This window comes from Maniola hyperantus, chromosome 23 (assembly GCF_902806685.2).
Source record: "Maniola hyperantus chromosome 23, iAphHyp1.2, whole genome shotgun sequence".
In the NCBI taxonomy this organism is placed as follows: domain Eukaryota; kingdom Metazoa; phylum Arthropoda; class Insecta; order Lepidoptera; family Nymphalidae; genus Maniola; species Maniola hyperantus.
In genome coordinates, this window is record NC_048558.1 from 7,958,682 (window position 1) to 7,982,207 (window position 23,526).

A 23,526-nucleotide genomic window follows, 5' to 3' on the forward strand; every position below is an offset into this window, starting at 1 on the left:
AAGATATAGTGGTGATAATTATTACGCAAACTTAAAACTAAAGCTGCGAGGGTTCCAAACGCGCCTAGGTCTGAGAAGAACCCACAACAAACTCAGCCGGGTATTCTTTTTATCATCATAACTTTACAAAATTATTTAAACTTATTAGAACTATCACATAGCCGTTAAGCAACTCATTCCCAAGCTTGCTTATCATTTAAATATAAAAGGAAAGGGTGACTGACTGACTGACTGACTGACTGACTGATCTATCAACGCACAGCTCAAACTATTGGACGGATCGGGCTGAAATTTGGCATGCAGATAGCTATTATGACGTAGGCATCCGCTAAGAAAGGATTTTTGAAAATTCAACCCCTAAGGGGGTGAAATAGGGGTTTGAAATTTGTGAAGTCCACGCGGACGAAGTCGCGAGCATAAGCTAGTCATTTAAATAATCCTTTAGGTACATTGTAATAGAACAGCCTTTAAATATTCGTTAAACTGTGGTAATAGGATTTTTCAATGAGTTTACGTTTTATGAAAACTTTGAACTTGTTGATTACCACAACACAACATTTCAAGACTTAGCACTCTTCAAGTCAACAGCTCTGCACTCGAAATTGTAGACGTGTACCTATATAAGTCCCGTTGCGCGTGGCGGCCATTTTAGTGACGTCAACACTAGACTGAAGTTTCGAGCTGATGGTATATTTTACTTAAATATACGTCAAAATGACGTCATTTCGATGTTAATGAGACATGGTTCCAGCGCAATAGCAATTTGTGGGGCTTATATAAGAAATTAAGAACACACAATTCAGTTGGGTAGGTCCAATTTCGAGAAAGAGGTCAGCCGCCGAATCCAACTTGGTTGGACAGCGTTCAGGAAGCTTCGAGATGTCTTCTTGTCCAAAGTTCCTCAGTGCTTGAAGATCAAAGTCTTCGAACAGTGCGTGTTGCTAGTGATGACATATGGGTCCGAGACATGATCGCTAACTATGGGCCTCATAAGAAAGCTCAGCTCAAAGTCACGTTATAGACGTAGCTAGACGTTTGGGTCCCAAGATTGAAGCGGCGACCTGCATGCACCTGTACCCGTAGTACAAGATTTTACGTCTCACCAAACCAAACCAAATTCGAGAGTCGAAATACTTCCGCGTTACAGTAAACTGGATCTTAAACGCCTTGTTTTAAAGCTCAAGTTTGTCTACACTTCTACAGCCAGCGCTCCAAGCGGAAACATTGCGAAATTAAAATCAGTGGCATTGAATATTTGACTTCAATTCAAGGCTGTTTAGGTCCATTTTACTGTAACGCGGAAATATTTCGACTCTCGAATTTGGTTTCGTTTGGTGAGACGTAAAATCTTGTACTACGGGTACTGAAGGCACAGCGTTGAAAGACAGTGATGGACAGACGATATCAAACAAGTCGCAGCCACTGGTATCACCAGGTGACGCAAGACCATGGCGTGTGGAAGTCTCTGCAAGAGACTTATGTCCAGTAGTAGACATGCGTCAGTTCCCGATTTCTAACGTCACCCGGACGTGGACTCACGCCACGGCCTCGGGGGCGTACGGACTAACCAGTAGTTCAACAACTCCACCCATCCCAACGTCATCCTAAGCCGTGGTCCGAGCCTCACAGGAGGCGCCCTTAGGAGGACGTTGCCCTCCGACCTCTCGAATGATTTCTTCGAGCCCTAGGGCTCACCCCCAGGCGGAGCTTCGCGCTCGGCAACCCCCCCGGTGACGCTGTAGCGGCCAGTAGGGCCTACGCAGCATAGTCAATCCGAAACAACAACACAAAAATGCGTCGGTTATTGATTATGATAATAATGATGAAGTTCAGTGGCTGCATGGCGCCGCTAGAGTTAGAATTTCTTATCAAGTCTGCCAAACTACCATACATGTTCCAATATCTGACCATCGGACCCCTTACCTGTCCAAACAGCGGTCCAGCTCGAAAGAGTTGAGTGGCGACGGCTTGGCGGCCCCACTCGGGGTTGTGTTCAGTGCCGACTCCGGACCCTGCCGACAAACAACCAAACCAAGCATTATGACCTGGGGCCATGGAGACTTAGTACTAAAAAAAATTACGAGACATTTCACCGCGATTTTTCATCGTCGCGCGATTTCCACATAACCTCATCTGGTGACAGAAGGGCTGGCTCACTTTTTGTGCAAAGGATCAGCCTAGCTGTTCGGCGCGAAAACGCAGCCAGTATTCTTGGGACTATTCCACGTGGGCATGATTTGTATAGTAATTGGATAAGGCCTAGCTTTAAGTTTTATTGTAATATTTTCAATTTTAAAAATGACTCAGGGCCTTTGTGCACTTATCCGTATTCGTTTCGTATCCGCGATTCTTTGAAGAGGCCGTCATATAAATACGTACATTCGATTCGTATTTTTTTCACGGATCCGTCAAATCACGGATGAGTGCACAAAGGCCATAATGGTAAGTAAGTACAAGCCACGTGCTTCCATTGCAAGAATCGTCATTGTCAACTCATGATCAACCTACCACCGGCCCACTACTGAGCACAGGTCTCCTCTCAGAATGAGAAAGATTTAATCCATAGTCTGCCACACTGGCCCAGTCAAATTTCTCACACATTTGAGAACATAATGCAAAACTTCACTCACGAAGTTTTTTTTTATCGTTAAAGCAAGTAATAACGTAAGTTTTTAAAAACCCACGCGAACGAAGTCGCGCGCATCAGCGAGTCTAAATATATAAAAGGAAAAGGTGACTGACTGACTGACTGATCTATCAACGCACAGCTCAAACTACTGCATGGATCGGGCTGAAATTTGGCATGCAGATAGCTATTATGACGTAGGCATCCGCTAAGAAAGGATTTTTGAAAATTCAACCCCTAAGGTGGGGAAATAGGGGTTTGAAATATTTGTAGTCCACGCGGACGAAGTCGCTAGCATAAGCTAGTAAATAATAAATTAAATAGCGGTTGTTATAAAAAAATAGTAGTTATGAAATAGTAACATATAACAGTTTACATTTCACACTTGCAGGGCCGTGTTGACACAGGCCATCAAAACACGGCTCCTCTGAGCTCATAGTGCAAATATGTTTATGTCTACCCATGCCCACTACAATAACATATTAACTAGTTTTTCTTAATCAGCACTAGGGCTGTAACATTATCCATACTAATATTATAAATGCGAAAGTGTATGTCTGTCTGTCTATATGTCTGCTAGCTTTTCACGGCCCAACGGTTTAACCGATTTTGATGAAATTTGGTACAGAGGTAGCTTACATCCCGGGGAAGGTCATAGGCTACATTTTTATCCCGGAAAATCAAAGAGTTCCCACGGGATTTTTAAAAAATCCACGCGGATGAAGTCGCGGGCATCCTCTAGTATCTAATAAAAATTAAGGACACCCCTTATACTTAATACCGGATATGACTAAAATGTCTAGCACATTACACGTATATTACGTGTAATGTGCTAGACATTATAAAATGTAAGCAAATACGACTAATTATTATGTTTGATAAAGCGATTTACATATTTATTTTGTTTGTAATTGCTTTAGACTAGACTTAAAATGTAGGTTTTTTATCGATAACTAGTTGTTCGCACTCCTAATATAATTGTAGTCAGGAGTAGTATAATATAATATGTATATGAAAAACACGCTGTCTATTCCGAAGAGTTTCAGAGCAAATGTATGTGTTTTTCTAGGGTCCGTACCCGAAGGATTCCAATTGGACCCTATTACTAGGCCTCCACTGTCCGTCCGCCACTCCGTCTGTCTGTCAGCGGGTTGTATCTCGTGAATCGTATACGTAGAGACTTAAAATTTTCACAGAATTTGTATTTCTATTGCCGCTAGAAACAGTAATAAAAATTTCAAAATGGCTGCCATGAAAAAAGAAGCCGCGAGGTTTTGTTTCAAGTTTTATAACTGTCGTGAACTGTGCCATCGATGCCTCGGCCTGCTAAGGTTGCGTTAATGATTTCAGAGCCTCAATAGCTCAACAGGTAAAGGAGTGGACTGAAAACCGAAAGGCCGACGCGTCAAACCCCGCCCGTTGGACTATTGTCGCATCTACTACCAGCACAAGATTGACGCTTACTTGGAGACGAAAGGGAAAATATATTAGTCATTTAACATGCCGAATATTCTTTTTAAAAAAAATTATTCTAGTGAGTCCAGAAAGAAGCAATTTTTGCCCATAACTCATCTGACATACGGCACACTGCACACAGCCCGCCTACGATATTGTCACGTAGCGAAAATTGTTTGCTGGTACGTGACGTTAAAGCAAACAAAGTGTAAGGTTTTAATTGTTTATTAATTGCTTCGAATAAAACGTGTGATTGTATCGCTGCCTTATCGGATATCTGCCAGGGCTGACACATAGCTCTTGTAGGGACTTCTGCTGTGGGGTGCCAGCCAGTGGCCCTACCGCAGTTGTTTGACAGCTACAATCTCACGATCGCAATCATCTCTGATTGGTTAATGCTCGCTCACTATTGGCCACAATGCATTGTTGCAACAAGAATCGCACAAATTCAGCCAATCAGATCAATTGAGATTGTAATAATGATTGATGCAGGTTTTAGACAATCGCCCTACTGGTAACCTCCCAATCAGTGGCGTGCACAGGAGTTCAAGACAGGGTATGCATTTAGGTATGAACTTATTTTACGGCAGGTTATAATGAAAAATAAGCATTGATTTCTCACAATGAGGGTAAGCAGTGCGTTTATGCTTCTATGAGCTGCACGCCACTGCTCCCAATGTGCCTGGGTACTGCAGGTCCCGTTTGGATGCATCGGGCATCCGAGGGGAAGAGCAGTATTCGGGCCGGTGCACCCCGGTAACATGGCTAATAATCTCTCTTCGGGGATATTGTTGGCCATGGCTAATGACCTGGCAGGGGGAGGTTTCTCCGCGTGTCCCTCTGACTAGCAGAGGGCACAGTGGACGAAGCGGAGGATGGGACGCGGGCGACGTGCGCGGAGTCTGCAGTTGTCGCCCGTTGGGTCCCCGGGTCGGGAGACGCACGCACTACGTTGGTGCGCCTTGGACGTTGCTGGGTCGCGGTGGTTTGCTTGCTGGGTCGCGGTGGTTTGCTTCGGTGTTCCCGTGATCCAGTCACCAGGCGACGCGCAGGAGCGCCGCTGGGTTTTAGTGGGTATTCCGGTCGCCTCTCGGCCGGCGAGTCCCACATACCTTCCCTCCAGTTAGTTGGCTGGTTAGCTGGCTGGATTCCAGGAGGGGGGGGGTATGCGTAAACGCATTTCCCAGCGTTAAAGAAAAGGGACTTCATGCTGTAGAATATCTTGGACCGCATTTCGGACCAACAAGTCCATCCTCGAAGAACTTTTGTCCTCTGCTGTACGTGCTCGCAATCTCACTTTCTTTGGCCCGAGTCACCTAGCTCATTTGACATTTATCTTGAATCCATTGAAGGTTTTCTACAAAAAATCGTTTTATTGCCACTCAATGAAGCAGCATTGTAGAACCAACCAATGTCAAATTAACTCCGTGGCTATCATTCAGCGTTAGACACTGAGTTAGCGAATCACCTCGTAGGTACCAAATATCAATGGCTGTGTCACGGTAATGTTATCTATACAGTATTGTAACTCGGCCGTATCTTTGAAATAAATACCTACAGCAGCGCGGTACGTAAACATGCGATAGGGCTGCCCGCCTCCGGGATTTTAATTACATTTACTTACTTTGTGTTTAAATTATGTACTTGTCATCAAAACACCGTCTGTTCGTCACTGCGGCACAGTCGCGACTGGCTGCACCGCGAGCGCACCGCGAGCGCACCGCGAGATCGAGGCGCGTAGGTATAGCTCGCGTTTCGCCCGTTTGTATGAAGTTGGAATACTGCATAGATAACATTACCGTGGCTGTGTCTATTTATGTTAACATCACGTCTGGTAAACAAGCTGTTACGTGACAACATATCGCGTATCTTTCTCGGAACAAATGACAACCATTTGGTACGAAGATACGTAATAATATTGTTTATTTTACATAACAGAAAGTTAGAGAAAACTAAAATATAAAAAAAAAGGTGACTGACTGATCGATCAACGCACAACTCAAACTACAGGACGGATCGGGCTAAAAGTTGGTCGGAATCGCACACGAAGGGTTCCGTACCATTTTTTAATTTTTCATGGCAGCCATTTTGAAATTTTTATTATTTGTTGTTATAGCGGCAATAGATATACACATCCTGTGAAAATTTCAACTCTCTACCAATAGGTAGAATAGGTAGGTACGGTTTAAGAGATACAGCCAGCTGACAGATAGACGGATAGCCGAGGCTTAGTAATTCCATGATAAGTAATTCCATAGGTACCTACTTACCTCAAAAGGAAAAAAGGAACTTTTATTTTAATTTCATGTTTAATAAAATTCCTGTAGATGGGAAGTACCCTATAGGTTTTCTTGACAGACACGACGGACAGTGGAGGGTTAGCAATAGGCACCTGGCACGTTGGCACCTTATTTATTTATTTATTTATACTTTATTGCACACAACACAAAGTAAACATTTTGAAAAAACATCCAAGGATCTTAATCTTATAGCTGTAGCATGCAAAGGCGGCCTTATCGCTGAAGCGATCTTTTGAGTACGGAACCCTAAAAATGAGTAACGTGTTTAGTTATCGGGTTCCATGTTTTGTTTTTTTAGGAAAAACAACCGCATGAGCGCGCGAACAATAACATCGCATGTTGTTTTGGTTGTAAACGATGCCTGCGCCGCATTACTCACTGGATGAAGGCTTTATAGAAAGTAAACCGTGCACTGACTCACTGACAAACTGTAATCACCCCCCTCTTTTTTCTACAACCGCACCGCGCGCCACCGTAAAGAATTTCACCCTCACCACCTGGGTGTCTGGTGCACTTCGACCGTCCGCTGTGCCAGATCCTTCTTTCCACGCACATGCAAACTGTGGAACCAACTCCCATCGGCGGTGTTCCCACTAGATTACAACATGGGGTTATTCAAGGGGCGGACCAACAAATTCCTAAAAGGCCGGCAACGCATCGCATTCCTCTGGTGCTGCAAATGTTCATGGGCGGCGGTAATCACTTAACATCAGGTGTCCCGCCTGCTCGTTTGCTCGCTAACTCTATTAAAAAAAAATCTAAATATAATAAAAAGAAAAGAAAGAAAGAAAGAAAATGCATTTATTTGTTGTTGGTGTCACAGATAAAAACAAAGTACAAATGTAACATTTCATCTGTGACACCACCCCAAATGGGTGTACAGCTCAGCATAATGTCCAAAAAGCAAAAGGTGACTGACTGACTGACTAATCTTAGATCTATCAACGCACAGCTCAATCTACTAGACGAATCGGGCTGAAATTTGGTATGCAGATAGCTATTATGACGTAGGCATCCGCTTAAGAAAGGATTTTTGAAAATTACCATTTCGACCTGTCGCGTCCTTAAGATTTGTCTGATTTGGCGGACTCTAGCTAATTAAGATTGCAGTTCTTTGTCTGGGTACAAGACCTTTCATATTATGATACCCCACTTGATATAGTTATCTTACTTAGAAAATTGAAAATACTAATTATAGATCATGACCACAATTTTTTTTTGTGTGTGATGTAACCACAAATTCACGGTTTTCAGAATTTTCCCCAAACGTCAGCTATAAGATCTACCTACCTGCCAAATTTCATGATTCTATTAGGTCAACGGGAAGTACCCTGTAGGTTTCTTGACAGACAGACAGACAACAAAGTGATCCTATAAGGGTACCGTTTTTCCTTTTGAGGTACGGAACCCTAAAAACGAAGGTCTGGCCATCACAGGTTTTTTCTCGGCTAGATAAAAAGGTAAAACTCACCTGTCTAACAGCATACAGCATCTTGAGATCCTCCAAAGTTATTGAATCACTTATTATTATTTATTAATAACACGGTTCGCGTCTTTTATTAATAATAAACAATAACAAATCCTAGTGCACTAAGGTCATATCGTTCGCATCAAATGATTTGTGTGCACTTATTATTGTGATTACTGTGTTTATTCCCATATTATTGTTTATTATTATTATATTATTAATTTATTATCGTCATTATGATAAGTTTATGATGATTCTGAAAGATTTTGTTTGTGTTATTACTTATTAGTTATGTTTGCGTCGCTGTTCAGTATTGACTGATAACTTTAAAAAATAAAAAAAGAATTCCGACGAATTGAGAACCTCCTCCTTTATTGAAGTCGGTTAATAAAAATACTTAGTAGGTACATAAAAAACCGGCCAAGTGCTAGTCAGGCTCGCGCAATGAGGGTTCCGTACTACAGTCGTATTTTTTCGACATTTTGCACGATAATTCAAAAACTATGATGCATAAAAATAAATAAAAATCTGTTTTAGAATGTACCTTTCATATTATGATACCCCATTTGATATAGTCACTCACTTCGAAAGTTGAAAATACTAATTATTAGTTCATGACCACAATTTAATTTTTTTTGTGTGATCTAACCCTAAATTCACGGTTTTCAGATTTTTCCCCAAATGTCAGCTATAAGACCCACCTTCCTGCCAAATTTCATGATTCTAGGTCAACGGGAAGTACCCTGTAGGTTTCTTGACAGACAGACGGACAACAAAGTGATCCTATAAGGGTTCCGTTTTTCCTTTTGAGGTACGGAACCCTAAAAACGCACATTAACTATGAAACGTTAGAGGTGCGTACCCGGGATCAAACCCCCGACCTCGTGAAAAGAAGGTGGACGTCTTAACTACTAGTAGACTATCACCGATTTTTTAAAGTGGTAGTTTAGAGATTATAACTTAAAAAAATATATAGGTATATTAGCCATGTTTATCATTACTAATATTCCCCTTTACCCTCCAACTAAGCGTAAAGCTTGTGCTAGGAGTAGGTACGATAAGAGTGCAACGGGTAGGGTTTGAACTGCCGATCGTTAGGATTTCAGTCCGCTCCTTTAATCGTTGAGCTATTGAGCTTTTAAATTCTCGAATTTCCCCTGCCGGGAAACCGAGCGGACTCAGGACCAGTCAGCTAGTTTTATTATGACCTAAAAATTTCAACAATTCAGAGCCAAGTAAAAAGCTTGTAATAAATGCCGCCCGTCATGAAAGTTACCCCCTAAATAGCATCGTCCCCCCCCCCCCCCCAACCCCCCCACCAAATATCACCATAGAAAAACTCCTCATCATTTAACTTCCTCATCATGATCAACCAATTGCCAGCACACGCAGGGGTCTCCTCTCAGAATGAGAACGGCTTTGGCCATAGTCTGCCACGCTGGCCCAATGCGGATTGGCAGACTTCACACACCTTTGAGAACATGGAGAACTCTCAGGCATGCAGGTTTCCTCACGATGATTTCCCTTCACCGTGAAAGCAAGTGATATTTAATTGCTTAAAACGCACATTAACTTTGAAAAGTTAGAGGTGCGTGCCCGGTATCGAACCTCTGACCTACTGAAAACAAGGCGGACTTTTTACAGTGGTAGTTTAGAAATTATAAATTCTCGAATTGCCCCTGCCAGGAACCCGAGCGGTGTCGGGGCCAGTCAGCTAGTTAAATTATCACCTAAAAATTTCAAGAATTCAGAGCAAAGTACAAGGCTTGTAATAAATGCCGCCCGTCATGAAAGTACCGCCTCAAAAGCGTCATTTCCACCACCATAGAAAAAACCATTCTTAACACATAGGGTATAGATTCCTCCTACAAATATGTTTTTGACTTCGTATGTGTTTAAATGTCATATTCAACCTTTATGCAGTGCATTAGGGTTGTGTATGACACAATATTATGTCGCCTGAATCGTCCTCTTAAGAAGCCCCTAACTTGACTATGAACTCCAATGTCAGATGAAAGCAGGCAAACTTGGAAAGGCATAATTTTCTGTGAAAATTTCATTACAGTTCACGAGATACAGCTCGCTGATAGACAAACGAACGGATGGACGGACGGACAGCAGATGCTTAGAAAAAGGAATTTTAAAAAAGTCTACCCGAGCGAAGTCGGGCCAGTCAGCTAGTTTTATTATCACCTAAAAATTTCAACAATTCCGAGCAAAGTAAAAAGCTTGTAATAAATGCCGCCCGTCATGAAAGTTACCCCCTGAAAAGCGTCATCCCCACCCCCTGAACAGCGCCGACCAATGGCGGCCGCTGTACAGCTATACGCCCAGCCGCTGAAAATTACGCCTACCTACTACTGAAAGTAATAATGAAATATATAGCGGTTTTATATCCTTTTTCTTTTTGAAGGAAGTGTAAAAGTCTACCTTTATACTATACTAGCTTATGCCCGCGACTTCGTCCGCGTGGACAACACAAATTTAAAACCCCTATATTACCCCATTAGGGGTTGAATTTTTAAAAGATGCTTTCTTGGTGGATGTCTACGTTATATATAGCTATCTGCATGCCAAATTTCAGCCCGATCTGTCCAGTGATTTGAGCTGTGCGTTGATAGATCAGTCAGTCATTGTACGATGGTATGGAACCCTTTCTGTGCGAGTCCGACTCCCACTTGACCGATTTTAACGCCCTGCACACCCGCGCTATCCCGCATCGGCCTGTGCGAATGAGCGGGGCATCCTCACCCCGATTGCCATCTCGATCTTTCGCGTAGGTACTATACAGCTGGGGGTCCTGACCTCCGGATGGGGGGAGGGGGTCATGGCGACCCCATGTCTCTCGCCATGTCTATAACTATATACCCATGCAAAAAATCCCGTCAATCACTAGGTACCTAGGTACTACCCATATTTCAATACCCAAAGCGAAAGTGTTTGTTTGTTGGTTTATTGGTTTGTCCTTCAATCACGTCGCAACGGAGCAAAAGATCAACGTGATTTTTTTGTATGGGTATAAGTGGTTAAAGACGAGACTGGAGAGTGACATAGGCTACTTTTTATCCTGGGAAATCAAATAACTTTTACAGGATTTTTAAAAACCTAAATCCACGCGGACGAAATCGCCGGCATCATCTAAGTATAATTGTTATTATTTTATAGTGACGGGTAGCAACTAGGAAGACTTAATAATTAATTTTTTGGCTGTTTCCTGGGTCGCGAGTTGCGACATAATTATAGAAACAATAGAATTTCAACCACTTAATAATTTATTTATTCAGTGTTAGACCTTAGTCTAGACGATTACGACGACGATGCTATTTTATTAATTATTTAATTAATTGGCATCACAGGTCATATTGTGCACTAATTTAATTCGTAGAAAACAGCAAAAAAAAATTGCAGTCAGTGGAATAGGGTTTTGGACTGTAGTAATAAATTAATGATGTGATGTTTTGTATAGAGGTAGTTTACTAAAGAGATTAATCTTAAATCTTCTAAATATATAAAAGGAAAAGGTGACTGACTGACTGACTGATCTATCAACGCACAGCTCATACTACTGGATGGATCGGGCTGAAATTTGGCATGTAGATAGCTATTATGACGTAGGCATCCGCTAAGAAATGATTTTTGAAAATTCAACCCCTAAGGGGGTGAAATAGGACTTTGAAACTTGTGCAGTCCACGCGGACGAAGTCGCGAGCATAAGCTAGCAATTAATAATTATTGAGAAGACCATCGGCAAGGTAGGATTCTACAATAAATTAACAACTAAATGCCTCTATTACTTAAGTTATACCTACTTCTAAAAAGATCAAAGAAGGTATAGTCGGCGAAAGGTCGAGATGGCATTCGGGGAGGGAACGCCCCGCACACCCGCACAGCGCCCGCGCCAACCCGGTGCGGGTGACGTACCCCTTTTACCATCTCAACCTGTCGATACCTAGGTGGGAAAATCTCACTCGATTGAAAAAAGTCTACTAAAGAAATCCAATCAAAATAACCTTTTAACCTTGTCTCTTGCATAACTAGTCCACTTAGTTTTAGTTTGGATAATAGTTTTTAAACAATGAAGTAAGGTAGCTAGGTAATAGGAATGTATGAATATAATATACTATGTGCCAGCTGTACTAGAACCTATTGGTTTGGCACGTAGCGATGGCAAGAGACCTGATGGTATGACGCTCGTACCGTGGAAGATGGGCAGGTCGCTTGTTTGGGATGCAACTTGTGTAGACACTTTAGCTGCATCCCACATTCAGGCGACCTCCTCTATGGCGGGTGCAGCGGCCATCAGCGCCGAACAGGCCAAGAGGCGCAAATATGAAAACCTCGATGGGAGCTTCGTATTCGTGCCTTTTGGTGTGGAGACCTTGGGGCCGTGGGGCCCGGGGGCTCGAGCTCTTTTTGAAGAAATTGCGAAAAGAGTTATCGAGTCAACCGGGGACCCGAGAGCTGGCAGCTACCTTGGTCAAAGAATTAGTTTGGCCATCCAAAGGGGTAATGCTGCCAGCATCTTGGGTACAATGCCTCGCTGCGGTGGTCTCAATGAAGTTTTAGATTTAATTTAATTTATTTTAGTTTTAATTTAATGTTTTTTTTTAGATATAAGTTTATTAATTAAATTAAAAATGCTTTAAAAAAAATATACTTAGTACCTAATTTATACGTATAAACTTATTTTTACCTTAGAAAAATATGGACGCGATTTGCCCGTCCGCTTAGACCTTCGGGAGTTAGTAGGTGCAGTTTTAATTTTTTTTAGGGTTCCGTACCTTAGAAGGAAAAACGGAACCCTTATAGGATCACCTTTATTGTCTGTCTGTCTGTCGGTCTGTCAAGAAACCTACAGGGTACTTCCCGTTGACCTAGAATCATGAAATTTAGCAGGTAGGTAGTCTTATAGCTGACATTCGGGGAAAAATCTGAGAACCGTGAATTTGTGGTTACATCACACAAAAAAAATTAAGTTGTGGTCATAAACTAAATAAATAAAAAATAAATTAGTATTTTCAATTTTCGAAGTAAGATAACTACCCTACTACTAGGTACCCTGGGTCGAATATGGCCAGGCGATAAATATGGCCACATACTATTATTTCTAAAACGTAAACGTTTCTTTAAACTAAACGTGGCCTTACATGGTCCAGATTCGCGACTTGATCCGAACACCGCACCCGCCACCCCTCCCGCACAGACACCAGCTCCTCAGGAGTCGTCCAAGTAGGAAACCATGTCACCGTTATTAAAATCTCACGTTAGTTTTGTCCTGCATTTTAGGTTAGTTTTCGATTTCATTAGTTTCTATTTGTTTTCATGCTGTTTGGCAATTGTATTTTGTAATTTCTGTGTGTATTTCTCAAAATACTTTTGTGTTTATGATCCGTTTGAATAAAAAGAAAAAAGGCGTGACTGAAAATATGGCCATTGGCTATTGACCATATTTACTGTATAAAATTATGGACACCTGAACTTTTTACTTTTTACTTTAGGTCATGCCACAATACTGGCCCTGTAATAAGAAATATACTATCGAAACTGATATCTTCTTTTATTTAACTAAGCTTTCTGCAGTTACTTCAAAAACAGTAATTATTCATACAATAAATATGGCCATATCTGTGGACATATTAACCTACGCCGTCGGAAATACGGCCATTTTTCCATTTTTTACAAAAAGTAAAGAAAATCTGTAACTATTAAATGTTTTTCATACTTTTTTCAGTATTAATATAGTTTAATAGGTACTCTTTGAGACAAATACTCTGACATGCCCTCTAGTCTTCAAAAACATGAAAAAAAATAGACACGAAACCTTAAGGTGGCCATATTCGACCCAGGTACCTTATATTAAGTGGGGTATATTATGAAAGGTCTTCCTGTACCTGAACATTCTAAAAAAGATTTTAATTTATTTTGTGCAACATAGTTTTTGAATCATCGTGCAAAATGTCGAAAAAATGGGACTGTATTACGGAACCCTCGTTGCGCGAGCCTGACTCGCACTTGGCCGGGTTTTTATTTTATTTTATTCAGATACAAGTTAGCCCTTGACTGCAATCTCACCTGATGGTAAGTGATGATGCAGTCTAAGATGATAGCGGGCTAACCTGGAAGGGGTATGGCAGTTTTTATTAAACCCATACCCCTTTGGTTTCTACACGGCATCGTACCGGAACGCTAAATCGCTTGGCGACACGGCTTTGCCGGTAGGGTGGTAACTAGCCACGGCCGAAGCCTCCCACCAGACCAGACCAGAAATTTAGAAATTATAAAATTCCAAACCCCTGCCGGGAATCGAACCCGGGACCTCCCACTAATAAGACCACAGCGCTCACCACTGCGCCAGGGAAGTCGTCAAAAAACAACAACAACAAAAAACATTATACACAAACTGCAAAGTGTCGCTGCTAGATGGCATTAATAGTCGCTTCAGTACTGACTGAACATACCTACATAATATCACAAACGTCAGTGGCAGCAAGCGAACCGTAATTCGTTTAACCGATTTTGACTAAATTTGGTTAGTTAGCTTATCCACATAGGTTCCTTTTAATCACGGAAAACGGAAAACCGAAAATTTAAAAAGCATAATTCGTTTAACCGATTTTGACTAAATTTGGCACAGTTAGCCTTCATCCTGCACTTGATCCTTCGTCCTGCATCCCGCGGTTGATTTTTCAAACTACTTATTATACCTACCTAAGATATTATGTGAAATTATCAACTGTACCTGGATGGGTTTAAAAAGTAATAATTCTTAGTATTGTACTGCCTATCTATACTAATATTATAAATGCGAAAGTGTGTCTGTCTGCCTGCTAGCTGTTTACGTCCCAGCAGTTTAACCGATTTTGATGAAATTCGGTACAGAGTTAGCTTACATCCCGGGAAAGGACATAGGCTACTTTTTATCCCGGAAAATCAAAGAGTTCCCATGGGATTTTTAAAAACCTAAATCCACGCGGACGAAGTCGCGGGTATCATCTAGATTACTAGTTTACTAAATAAATCTACCTATAATATCTTCTATAATATAAAAATGAATCACTAAATGTGTTGCTCATCGCAAATCTCGAGAGCAGCTGAACCGATTTCGCTAATTCTTTTTTTATAATATTCCTTGAAGTACGAGGATGGTTCTTACGGAGAGATAAAATTAATTCAACCTCCCCCTCAATTTTCTAAACTCCACCCGAGCGAAGCTGGGGCGTGTCAGCTAGTAGTACTTAAAATTTCTTTGACCTATAAATACATATACACATTCAGTGTTGTGTGACATTGTGACATTTTGACGCTTTTTGCATCGGAAATCTGTCTGTTAAAATAATCACTTGTTTAAGAGCGGTTACGAACTAATCCGATCTCTGATCCAAATCCAAGCTATTCAGTGGACATGTTTGACATATCTACGTCATATTATGTCCGATTTGCATCCGAGGCACATCTAAGATATTCTCACGGATGTCGGAGAGAACTCGGATGACGGAATTCGGTAAGGTACCATACAAATAGTTTAAATGCGGAACGTATTTTCACGGATTCGGATCGGATGCAGTGCGTAATCGCTCTAACGCTTAAACTTCCCGGCTTCGCACGGGTGCAATGTAAATAGTAATATGGTGCCAGTATTTTGTCATATTATATTTCAAAAGAATAAGACAGTATTTTCAAAAGAAAGCTCTAGTCAAGTCACTCGCTAGTCGGCATGATTTCTTCCGACATCTTGAACAATATTATGCAATGTAAATAGTAATATGGTGCCAGTATTTTGTCATATTATATTTCAAAAGAATAAGACAGTATTTTCAAAAGAAAGCTCTAGTCAAGTCACTCGCTAGTCGGCATGATTTCTTCCGACATCTTGAACAATATTATGCAATGTAAATAGTAATATGGTGCCAGTATTTTGTCATATTATATTTCAAAAGAATAAGACAGTATTTTCAAAGAAAGCTCTAGTCAAGTCACTCGCTAGTCGGCATGATTTCTTCCGACATCTTGAACAATATTATTGGCATTAAGTATTTCAACAAATTAACACAAAGTAATATTAAAATTAAACTAAGTAGGTATACGATAAACCTTCTTGAATCACTCTATCTATTGATGAAAACCGCATCAAAATCCGTTGCGTATTTTAAAAGATCAGATACAGCGGGATAGACGAGCGACGCGACGGCGGGAATCGACTGTTTTATACTAATATGTAGAGATTTTTGTATTAAAACTGTTAATATGTTTATAACTTATTGTACAAAAAATATAAAGTTCGAGATAATTAGTAGATAATTAGATAATCTAGTACCGTAGACCTATTCCACTTCTTGATACGCCTTACTCACAACCTTGAATGGGAAGCTGGAAGAAATCTCTGTTTAGAGATAAGCATTTCCGATGTAACTTAATTTATTATTACTTTGTAACTACAATTTTTGGTACATGAATAATAAAAATAAATAAATAAATAAATAAAATATGTCAATATAATTTAAAAAATTAGGTCATTCGTTTAGTAAGTACCAACCTAAATAGGAGGTCTGTACCTACTACACTACCTTAGTTGTAATATAATTCAAAACAAAAACGTGCTGAATTAAATAATGTTCTTATGTCATGATAATGACGAAATGTAAAAAAAATATTTCACTCAATAAAGTTAATTTTACACCGAGAGCCAACCAAAAAAAATGTGCCTAAAAATATCAATCGCAAATTCATGAATCAAAACTTTGATTAGCCGTAAAACTCGCGCGGGAAATCTCGGTCTCTTATCAGCTGTCAAAAACAGCGCTCTAAAGCGGTCGCGCGCCATTGGCCGCCCGCTTATGAGCGACGACGCGATTGGTGCGCGCGGGACACATGAGCGACAGGCCACGTGCTTATAAGTTCCGAGTTCGAAATTCAAACTTTTTACGCGTACTGCAGTGCATTATTTTGTTTTTGCGATGTTATTCTGTTCGTTTTTTGAAAATGTTATAAAGTAATATTGTAATGCTTGGTGTTTAGTGATGAGTTTTTTAAATATTCAATTAATGAAAAGAGCTATAAAAATGAATGAAATATACTGTTTTAGTTAACACATTGTTTCTTGATTAGCTAAAAAATATTTGTCTACTTACGAAACGTTGGTTTACTGCACACATAGATCAAATCAAGAGTAAAAAAGTCACGGAATTAATAACATCCATAATTTCGCATATCAATTGGCATTGAAGCGATAAGATAAACTTAGAGACCGAAAAACCTAATACGGAAAAAATCACGCTTAAGACCGAGGTCATATCAATTAAAACTGCCAAAACAAAATAAAAATATTAAAAAACCACACGAAAAAACCCAACACTGAACAGCGACGAAAGCTACCACTCATAAGTTCCGAATGCAGTCCGATGCAAATTATTTACACTGCACTTAAGTGCATACAGTACAAAATATAAACTGTAACGTTCCATACACTTTCCGTATAATACGCGCGTCACGTGAAATCGTGTTGCAAAAAAATTGTATATTTGCTTATGAACGCGCCTCTAAACAATACACAACAGCCGTCGCCGCGGCGGCATCAACAATGCTAGGTCGAAATAAGCAAGAAATATTTAACTACCGAAGCGGGGAGGGGCGGGCACTGGCCCTCAGTATTGGCGCTATGGCTGTGGTAGTTATAGTTTACGTGATACACAGCTCAAATACAAATAATATAAACATTACAACCGGGCATGCGCGGTAGACGCAGACAGAGATGAAGCGACTCGCAAGACTCGACGACGCACTTGAAACGAGCGCTTGTTAACGTATGATAGTCAACAATTCCATCATTATACCAACTAGATTTATCGCACAAACTAGAGATATTGTAGTGGATTCCCTAAATTGCTTTTTTATAGATTAATTTGCATATTTCTGACAGGGTAAACGATTGCTCGGTCGTACGCATGCGCGAGGATGAGAGAGCGAAATGTTATTGACGATGCAAAATATTTATTTTTTGGCGCAACACCGACGCAGCTCCTGGATGTAACGGAATCGCTGCCATTTTGAATCCGAAAAACTTTAACAGTTCCTGAACTCTTACATAAATTAAAACCCAAACCAAATCTGTAAAATTGGAAGACAATGGCCAACTACTTAAAGTTAGTGATATATAAGTAGATAAACTGCAGAAAGCAAGTTTGTATGTTAAAAGTACAAGGTAGGGAAAAGATATCATAGAAAGCATTAACTTAACAAGTCTACGGGGAGTTTGAATGGATTTATATCAATTATTATCCGATATGAGGCCACTACGCATGCGCCAGACCCCATTTACACCGAATGCAAAATATTAAACGGTATATTTTTTTGATCATCAAAAAAATTTAAATAAATGACAGTAACAAATCACAAATTCTTCTAAGCAATCTCTTTCGTGTCTTTTCACTCCTACGTGACATTAGCGAAATAATTGTGTATGACCAATCGACACAATTATAACCATAAACCATTACGTGAATCAATTATGTTTGTATCTAATCATATAAATACGAAACACTGCTTGATAATCAACAGAAAGATTTTAAAGTTAAAGAAAGCTTCAAGGATGATGATCAAGTAACAAAAAAACCATCAAAATAGAATGGATGTGATTCTTAAGAAATTCTTAAAAATTGTACTTGGAATTGAAAGATTTTATTTGTTTTACTGTGTTATGGATCCCATACTTAGATGCCTTTGATACTAGGCCCTTACATAATTTGCGACAAGGTCGCCTTTGTATACTACAGCTATTAAATTAAGATCCTTGTATGTTTTTTTGTATGTTTACTTTGTGTTGTGTGCAATAAATTATAAATAAATAATAAATAATTACTAAGCATTAGGTTTTTATAACATAAGACAAAATTTCAGCTATTAGGTATAGATTATGTAAAATCCAAAACAAAAAAGTTCGTCATCATTATCCTAGGACGCTCCAATAATTTTTCTGTCTTGTTCTTCTTCACAATTGCTTTGTTTTGTCGCAAAATTTAGAACTGATTGAGTTTTAACTTTTAACCCTGTAGAGTGATTGGCTTGGCGGTGATCTCTCCTGATTTTTTTCTAGGCTTGGCACCTTAGACTTGGCACCTTATATTACGATCAACACAGCTTAAACAACTTTATTTAGTTGTAGCGAGTAGAATTTTCTAAATGGGTATGTTGTTGAGAAACCCTACAGACAAAATATCAAGTTTTTGGCAAGTTTCTAGTGGTCTAAGGCTATGTTAATCACTCAGTTGATTCTTATAACACAGGTAGCTTATAACTAGTACATATAATTGAAGTTGAAATTGAAACTGCACAGATTCGGTGTAACAGCTAGCCAGCTCCCAGTAGGCCATTGACATTTTTATTGGGCGATGATTTAGGGGCTATCGATTGCGTCGCCACCACTCATCCGGAAGAAGATTTGAATTTAGAACTCTGCTCTACTGACACCACGTCTAGGCTTGATGTATTGCCTGAGCCTGTTATTGCTATTTAACAGGTGCAGACATTTTTATGGGATATCTTAGATTTGCAATTAGATAAATTAAAAAATATGTTTTTACCTTTACAGATTTGTTCAATCAAATTTACTTTGCAGTTGATACGGTTCTTAATAATAGTGTTATATCTATATATATATAAAATGAAAAGGTGACTGACTGACTGACTGACTGACTGATCTATCAACGCACAGCTCAAACTACTAGACGGATCGGGCTGAAATTTGGCATGCAGATAGCTATTATAACATAGACATCCGCTAAGAAAGGATTTTTGAAAATTCAATCCCTAAAGGGGTGAAATAGGGGTTTGAAATTTGTGTAGTCCACGCGGACGAAGTCACGAGCATCAGCTAGTGTTGTATAAAAGCAACTGATGCTCACAAGATAATATTATATCGATTTGTTACACTGTTATCAAATTTTATTACAATTTGGCTTTTGAAAGTTGCTGGCTCTTCTCAGTAGATTCTGCTTCCTATATACATATATGGTGTCTTGAGTAGGTATATATCTATAAATACTTATAAACTTGACCTAAATGAAAATATCATTTTGAATTGGAACTTTGCTTTTTTCGCATATTCTTATAAATTCTAACATTATGTTTTAAATGAGTTTTTTTAATCTTTATTTAAAGTGCTTGGTCGCATAATATGCTACTACGTCTCTCTGTAAAGGGTTACATAGCTTAAATTAATTTAAATGAGTTAACTTTTCAAGATTTCGGCACATTTGAAACTAAAGATTCTGTCCTAGTTTACCTAGTTTAAATTACTTTTACCCGACTACGTTAAAGTCAAAAGAAAGGGTTGTGAGTTTAGCAGTCTATGTCTATGTATTTATCTTATTTATTTCAATTTACATTTTCATCGAATTTTTACTGTTTGAATTATTTGGTATTAACTGATAGTAACTACGATTTAATCTGTCTGTTTTTTATGACCTAAAAAAATTATGTGATAGGTAATTTTCTTGTACCATTTAAAAAAAATTGTGTATATTTTTTTCAAGTCGCTAAGCGGACAGATTTTAAATGAGAATTATAAAAAATGTACGTAGTTTGTTATCTATATATATAAAAGGAAAAGGTGACTGACTGACTGACTGACTGACTGACTGATCTATCAACGCACAGCTCAAACTACTGGACGGATCGGGCTGAAATTTGGCATGCAGATAGCTATTATGACGAAGACATCCGCTAAGAAAGGATTTTTGAAAATTCCACTCCTAAGGGGGTGAAATAGGGGTTTGAAATTTTGTAGTCCACGCGGACGAAGTCGCGAGCATAAGCTAGTTACCTCATAAAACATCGACAGAGTCCACAAAGCGTAATGGCATCTCGGTTTGAACGGGAAAAAAATTAATTAAGAATGAACTATGGTACATAGACCAACATAGTATAGCAACATAGTAGCTTATGAGCGAGTAGGCGGGGCTTCGCTCTGTTCAGTGACGCCCAGCCCGCTTTAGAGCGACCGCCTACCCGCGCTTCAGTAACGAGAGATAGCTTTGGATTTTATATTTAGATTTATACCCAATTTTATTTGTATACTGCGTGGATGATGTATCTATAGCTTCTGATATTGACCGTGTCTGATAAGATAAGCCTTATTGGTTTTAAATGCTGTGACTTGCTAAGTTTTTATTTAAATAATTTGTACTTAATTTGTCGATAAACTGTTGGTAAGTACTGGAATTCTACCAAACAATTACACGACACAATAATGTATTGTTTAATATACACATCGGTAGCCATTTCAATTTGAGTAGGCACCTACCCTATTCTTGCGTTCTGTTTATCTCTTTCTCTACTCTTACGTTAAGGTTTTTAATTGAAACCGGCAAGAACATTACGTTAGTTCGTCCAAACTAGACTCTACATATTATTATGCTACTCTCTACTAACTTGTACCTTTGAAAACATGAAACCGATGATGAAATAAAATATATTTGCATTACTTTCAATCAGGTGTGTGATGAAATGATTACTGACAAATAAAACGCCCTAGAATATGAAAGCTCAAAAAAACATTTTTTTTTTTCAAATGAAGTATCAAAAACTATTTTTAAATGACATAACTCTTTTAATCAACATACATTTTTTTTTTAATGCATATCGTCTAGGTATATTTTTTTCTTTTAAAAATAATCACTAACCTTACTCACAACCTTGAGTGGGAGAAAGCTGGAAGAAATTTCTGTTTAGATATAAGCATTTTCAATGTAACATAATTTATTATAACTTTGTAAATATAATTTCGGTACATAAAAAATAAAAAAATAAAAAATAGGTTTTAACTAAGATTAGTTTTAGAACACCATCTCTTATACTACACTCGTTAATGGCGGAATAGCAATCGCTTCAAGAGCAATAAAAGCGGAGACGCGGCAATTTGTAGACACATCTACAGCTAGATCTAGGCTATATCTAGACTACATTAGGTCTGTCTGCTTTACAGCCTGCATAATGTACAGTACGCGGCAGAAAATGCGCATCGACCTATAGAAAGAGATAGCGGTTTTGTACGGTGGCTCTACCGCGGTTGTTTGACAGCTACAATGTCACGATCGCAATCATCTCTGATTGGTTAATGCTCGCTCACTATTGGCCACAATGCATTGTTGCAACAAGAATCGCACAAATTCAGCCAATCAGAACAATTGAGATTGTAATAATGATTGATGCAGGTTTTAGACAATCGCCCTACAGGTCTCTGTCGTTTAGACCGACAAAACGTCACATAGTTATGAGTGAGGGAGACAATTTTAGCACCTCTTCTCTTGTCCCTATTTCCTTTTTCGTTTTTTCTCCTATAGGTAGCTAGTTTCTCATCGCAAGCTGTGACAATCACTAAGTGGGTCTACAAAATAGCATTTAGGTACATATATGTATTTCTTTCTTTTTGTGTAGTTTTAAGTTTTTTTTGTAACCTGTATGATTGTACTTTTAAATCTATACCTACTAATATTATAAATGCAAAAGTGTGTCTGCCCAGCAGTTTAACCAATTTTGATGAAATTTAGTACAGAGTTAGCTTACATCCCAGGGAAGGACATAGGCTACTTTTATCCTGAAAAATCACAGAGTTCCCATGGGATTCTTAAAGGATCATCCCTTCAACCGATTTATATGAAATTTGGTACAGAGGCTGCATACCGTAAATCGACAGATACCTAACAATCCCGGAAAATCAAAGAGTTCCCACGGTATTTTCAAAAACTTAAATCCACGCGGACGAAGTCGCAGCCATCCTCTAGTAAAAATAAAATAAAATAACGCTCTAAAGTTTCAGAAATCTCATTCTAAATTTCGAAAGGTATACTTATTTTTTTCTGCCGCCTAGGTACCTACTGTCACAGAATAAATAATGTAGTCCTGTACCTACTATAGCAGCTGTCTGTTTCCTAGATTATGGGGGGGAACGTAAAGTCACGATTTATTAGCAGTTAGTTAGTATACATATAGCCTGGTGAATAGACGGCCTCCTATTCGAGGAGTCCGAGATTTGATCGCGCACCTCTAACTTTTCAGAATTATATAGTACTAGCTTCTGCCCGCGACTTCGCCCGCGTGGTCTACAGGAAACAAATGGCATTTTTTTTTAGAAACAAACATTATAGGGGGGGAGGGGGATTTTCTTATAGTCGTTTCTTAACACCTAACCTAACCTCGAGAAAAAAACTACTTTCCAAATATAAATAATTAAAACCACCCTTATGGGCGAATTTTCCAAAAATCCTGAAACACGTATTTCTTCATTTGTAACCGAGACCCCAAATACCAATTTTAATGCACATAACTTGAAAAATGACGGACTTTCATACAAACTTCCATCCCCCATTTAACCCACTTAGGGGTGGAATTTCGAAAAATCTTTTCTTAGTGGATACCTACTCTTTACAAAGAATAGACCCCCCAAATTCATGTCTTTAGGACCGGCGGTTTAGGCTGTGCGTTGATATATATGTCAGTCAGTCAGGACTTTGAATTTTATATATAGAAGATGTGTGATTTAGTCAAATATAATACTAAGGTATCACTTGCTTTGACGGTGAAGGAAAACATCGTGAGGAAACCTGCATGCCTGAGAGTTTGAAGGTGTGTAAGCTAATCCTCACTGGGCGTGGCAGACTCAGCCTTAAGCCCAACATTCTATG

General features: G+C 39.3%; 1 protein-coding gene across 9 annotated transcripts in view; it reads right to left on the reverse strand.

The window, feature by feature from the left end:
• The window catches only part of FoxP (forkhead box P), an 81,668-nt gene that overhangs the window by 16,747 nt on the left and 41,395 nt on the right, over window positions 1–23,526 (reverse strand). For 5 of the 9 annotated variants that reach the window (XM_069506559.1, XM_069506558.1, XM_034980880.2 and 2 more), the window contains one exon: window positions 1,924–2,012. In XM_069506559.1, the coding sequence (XP_069362660.1) occupies window positions 1,924–2,012 (89 nt within the window). Of the gene's footprint in view, window positions 1–1,923; window positions 2,013–7,852; window positions 8,106–16,977; window positions 16,998–17,199; window positions 17,426–23,526 lie in introns of those variants that run through there. The other 4 variants (XM_069506562.1, XM_069506560.1, XM_069506563.1 and 1 more) reach the window with 4 other exon arrangements.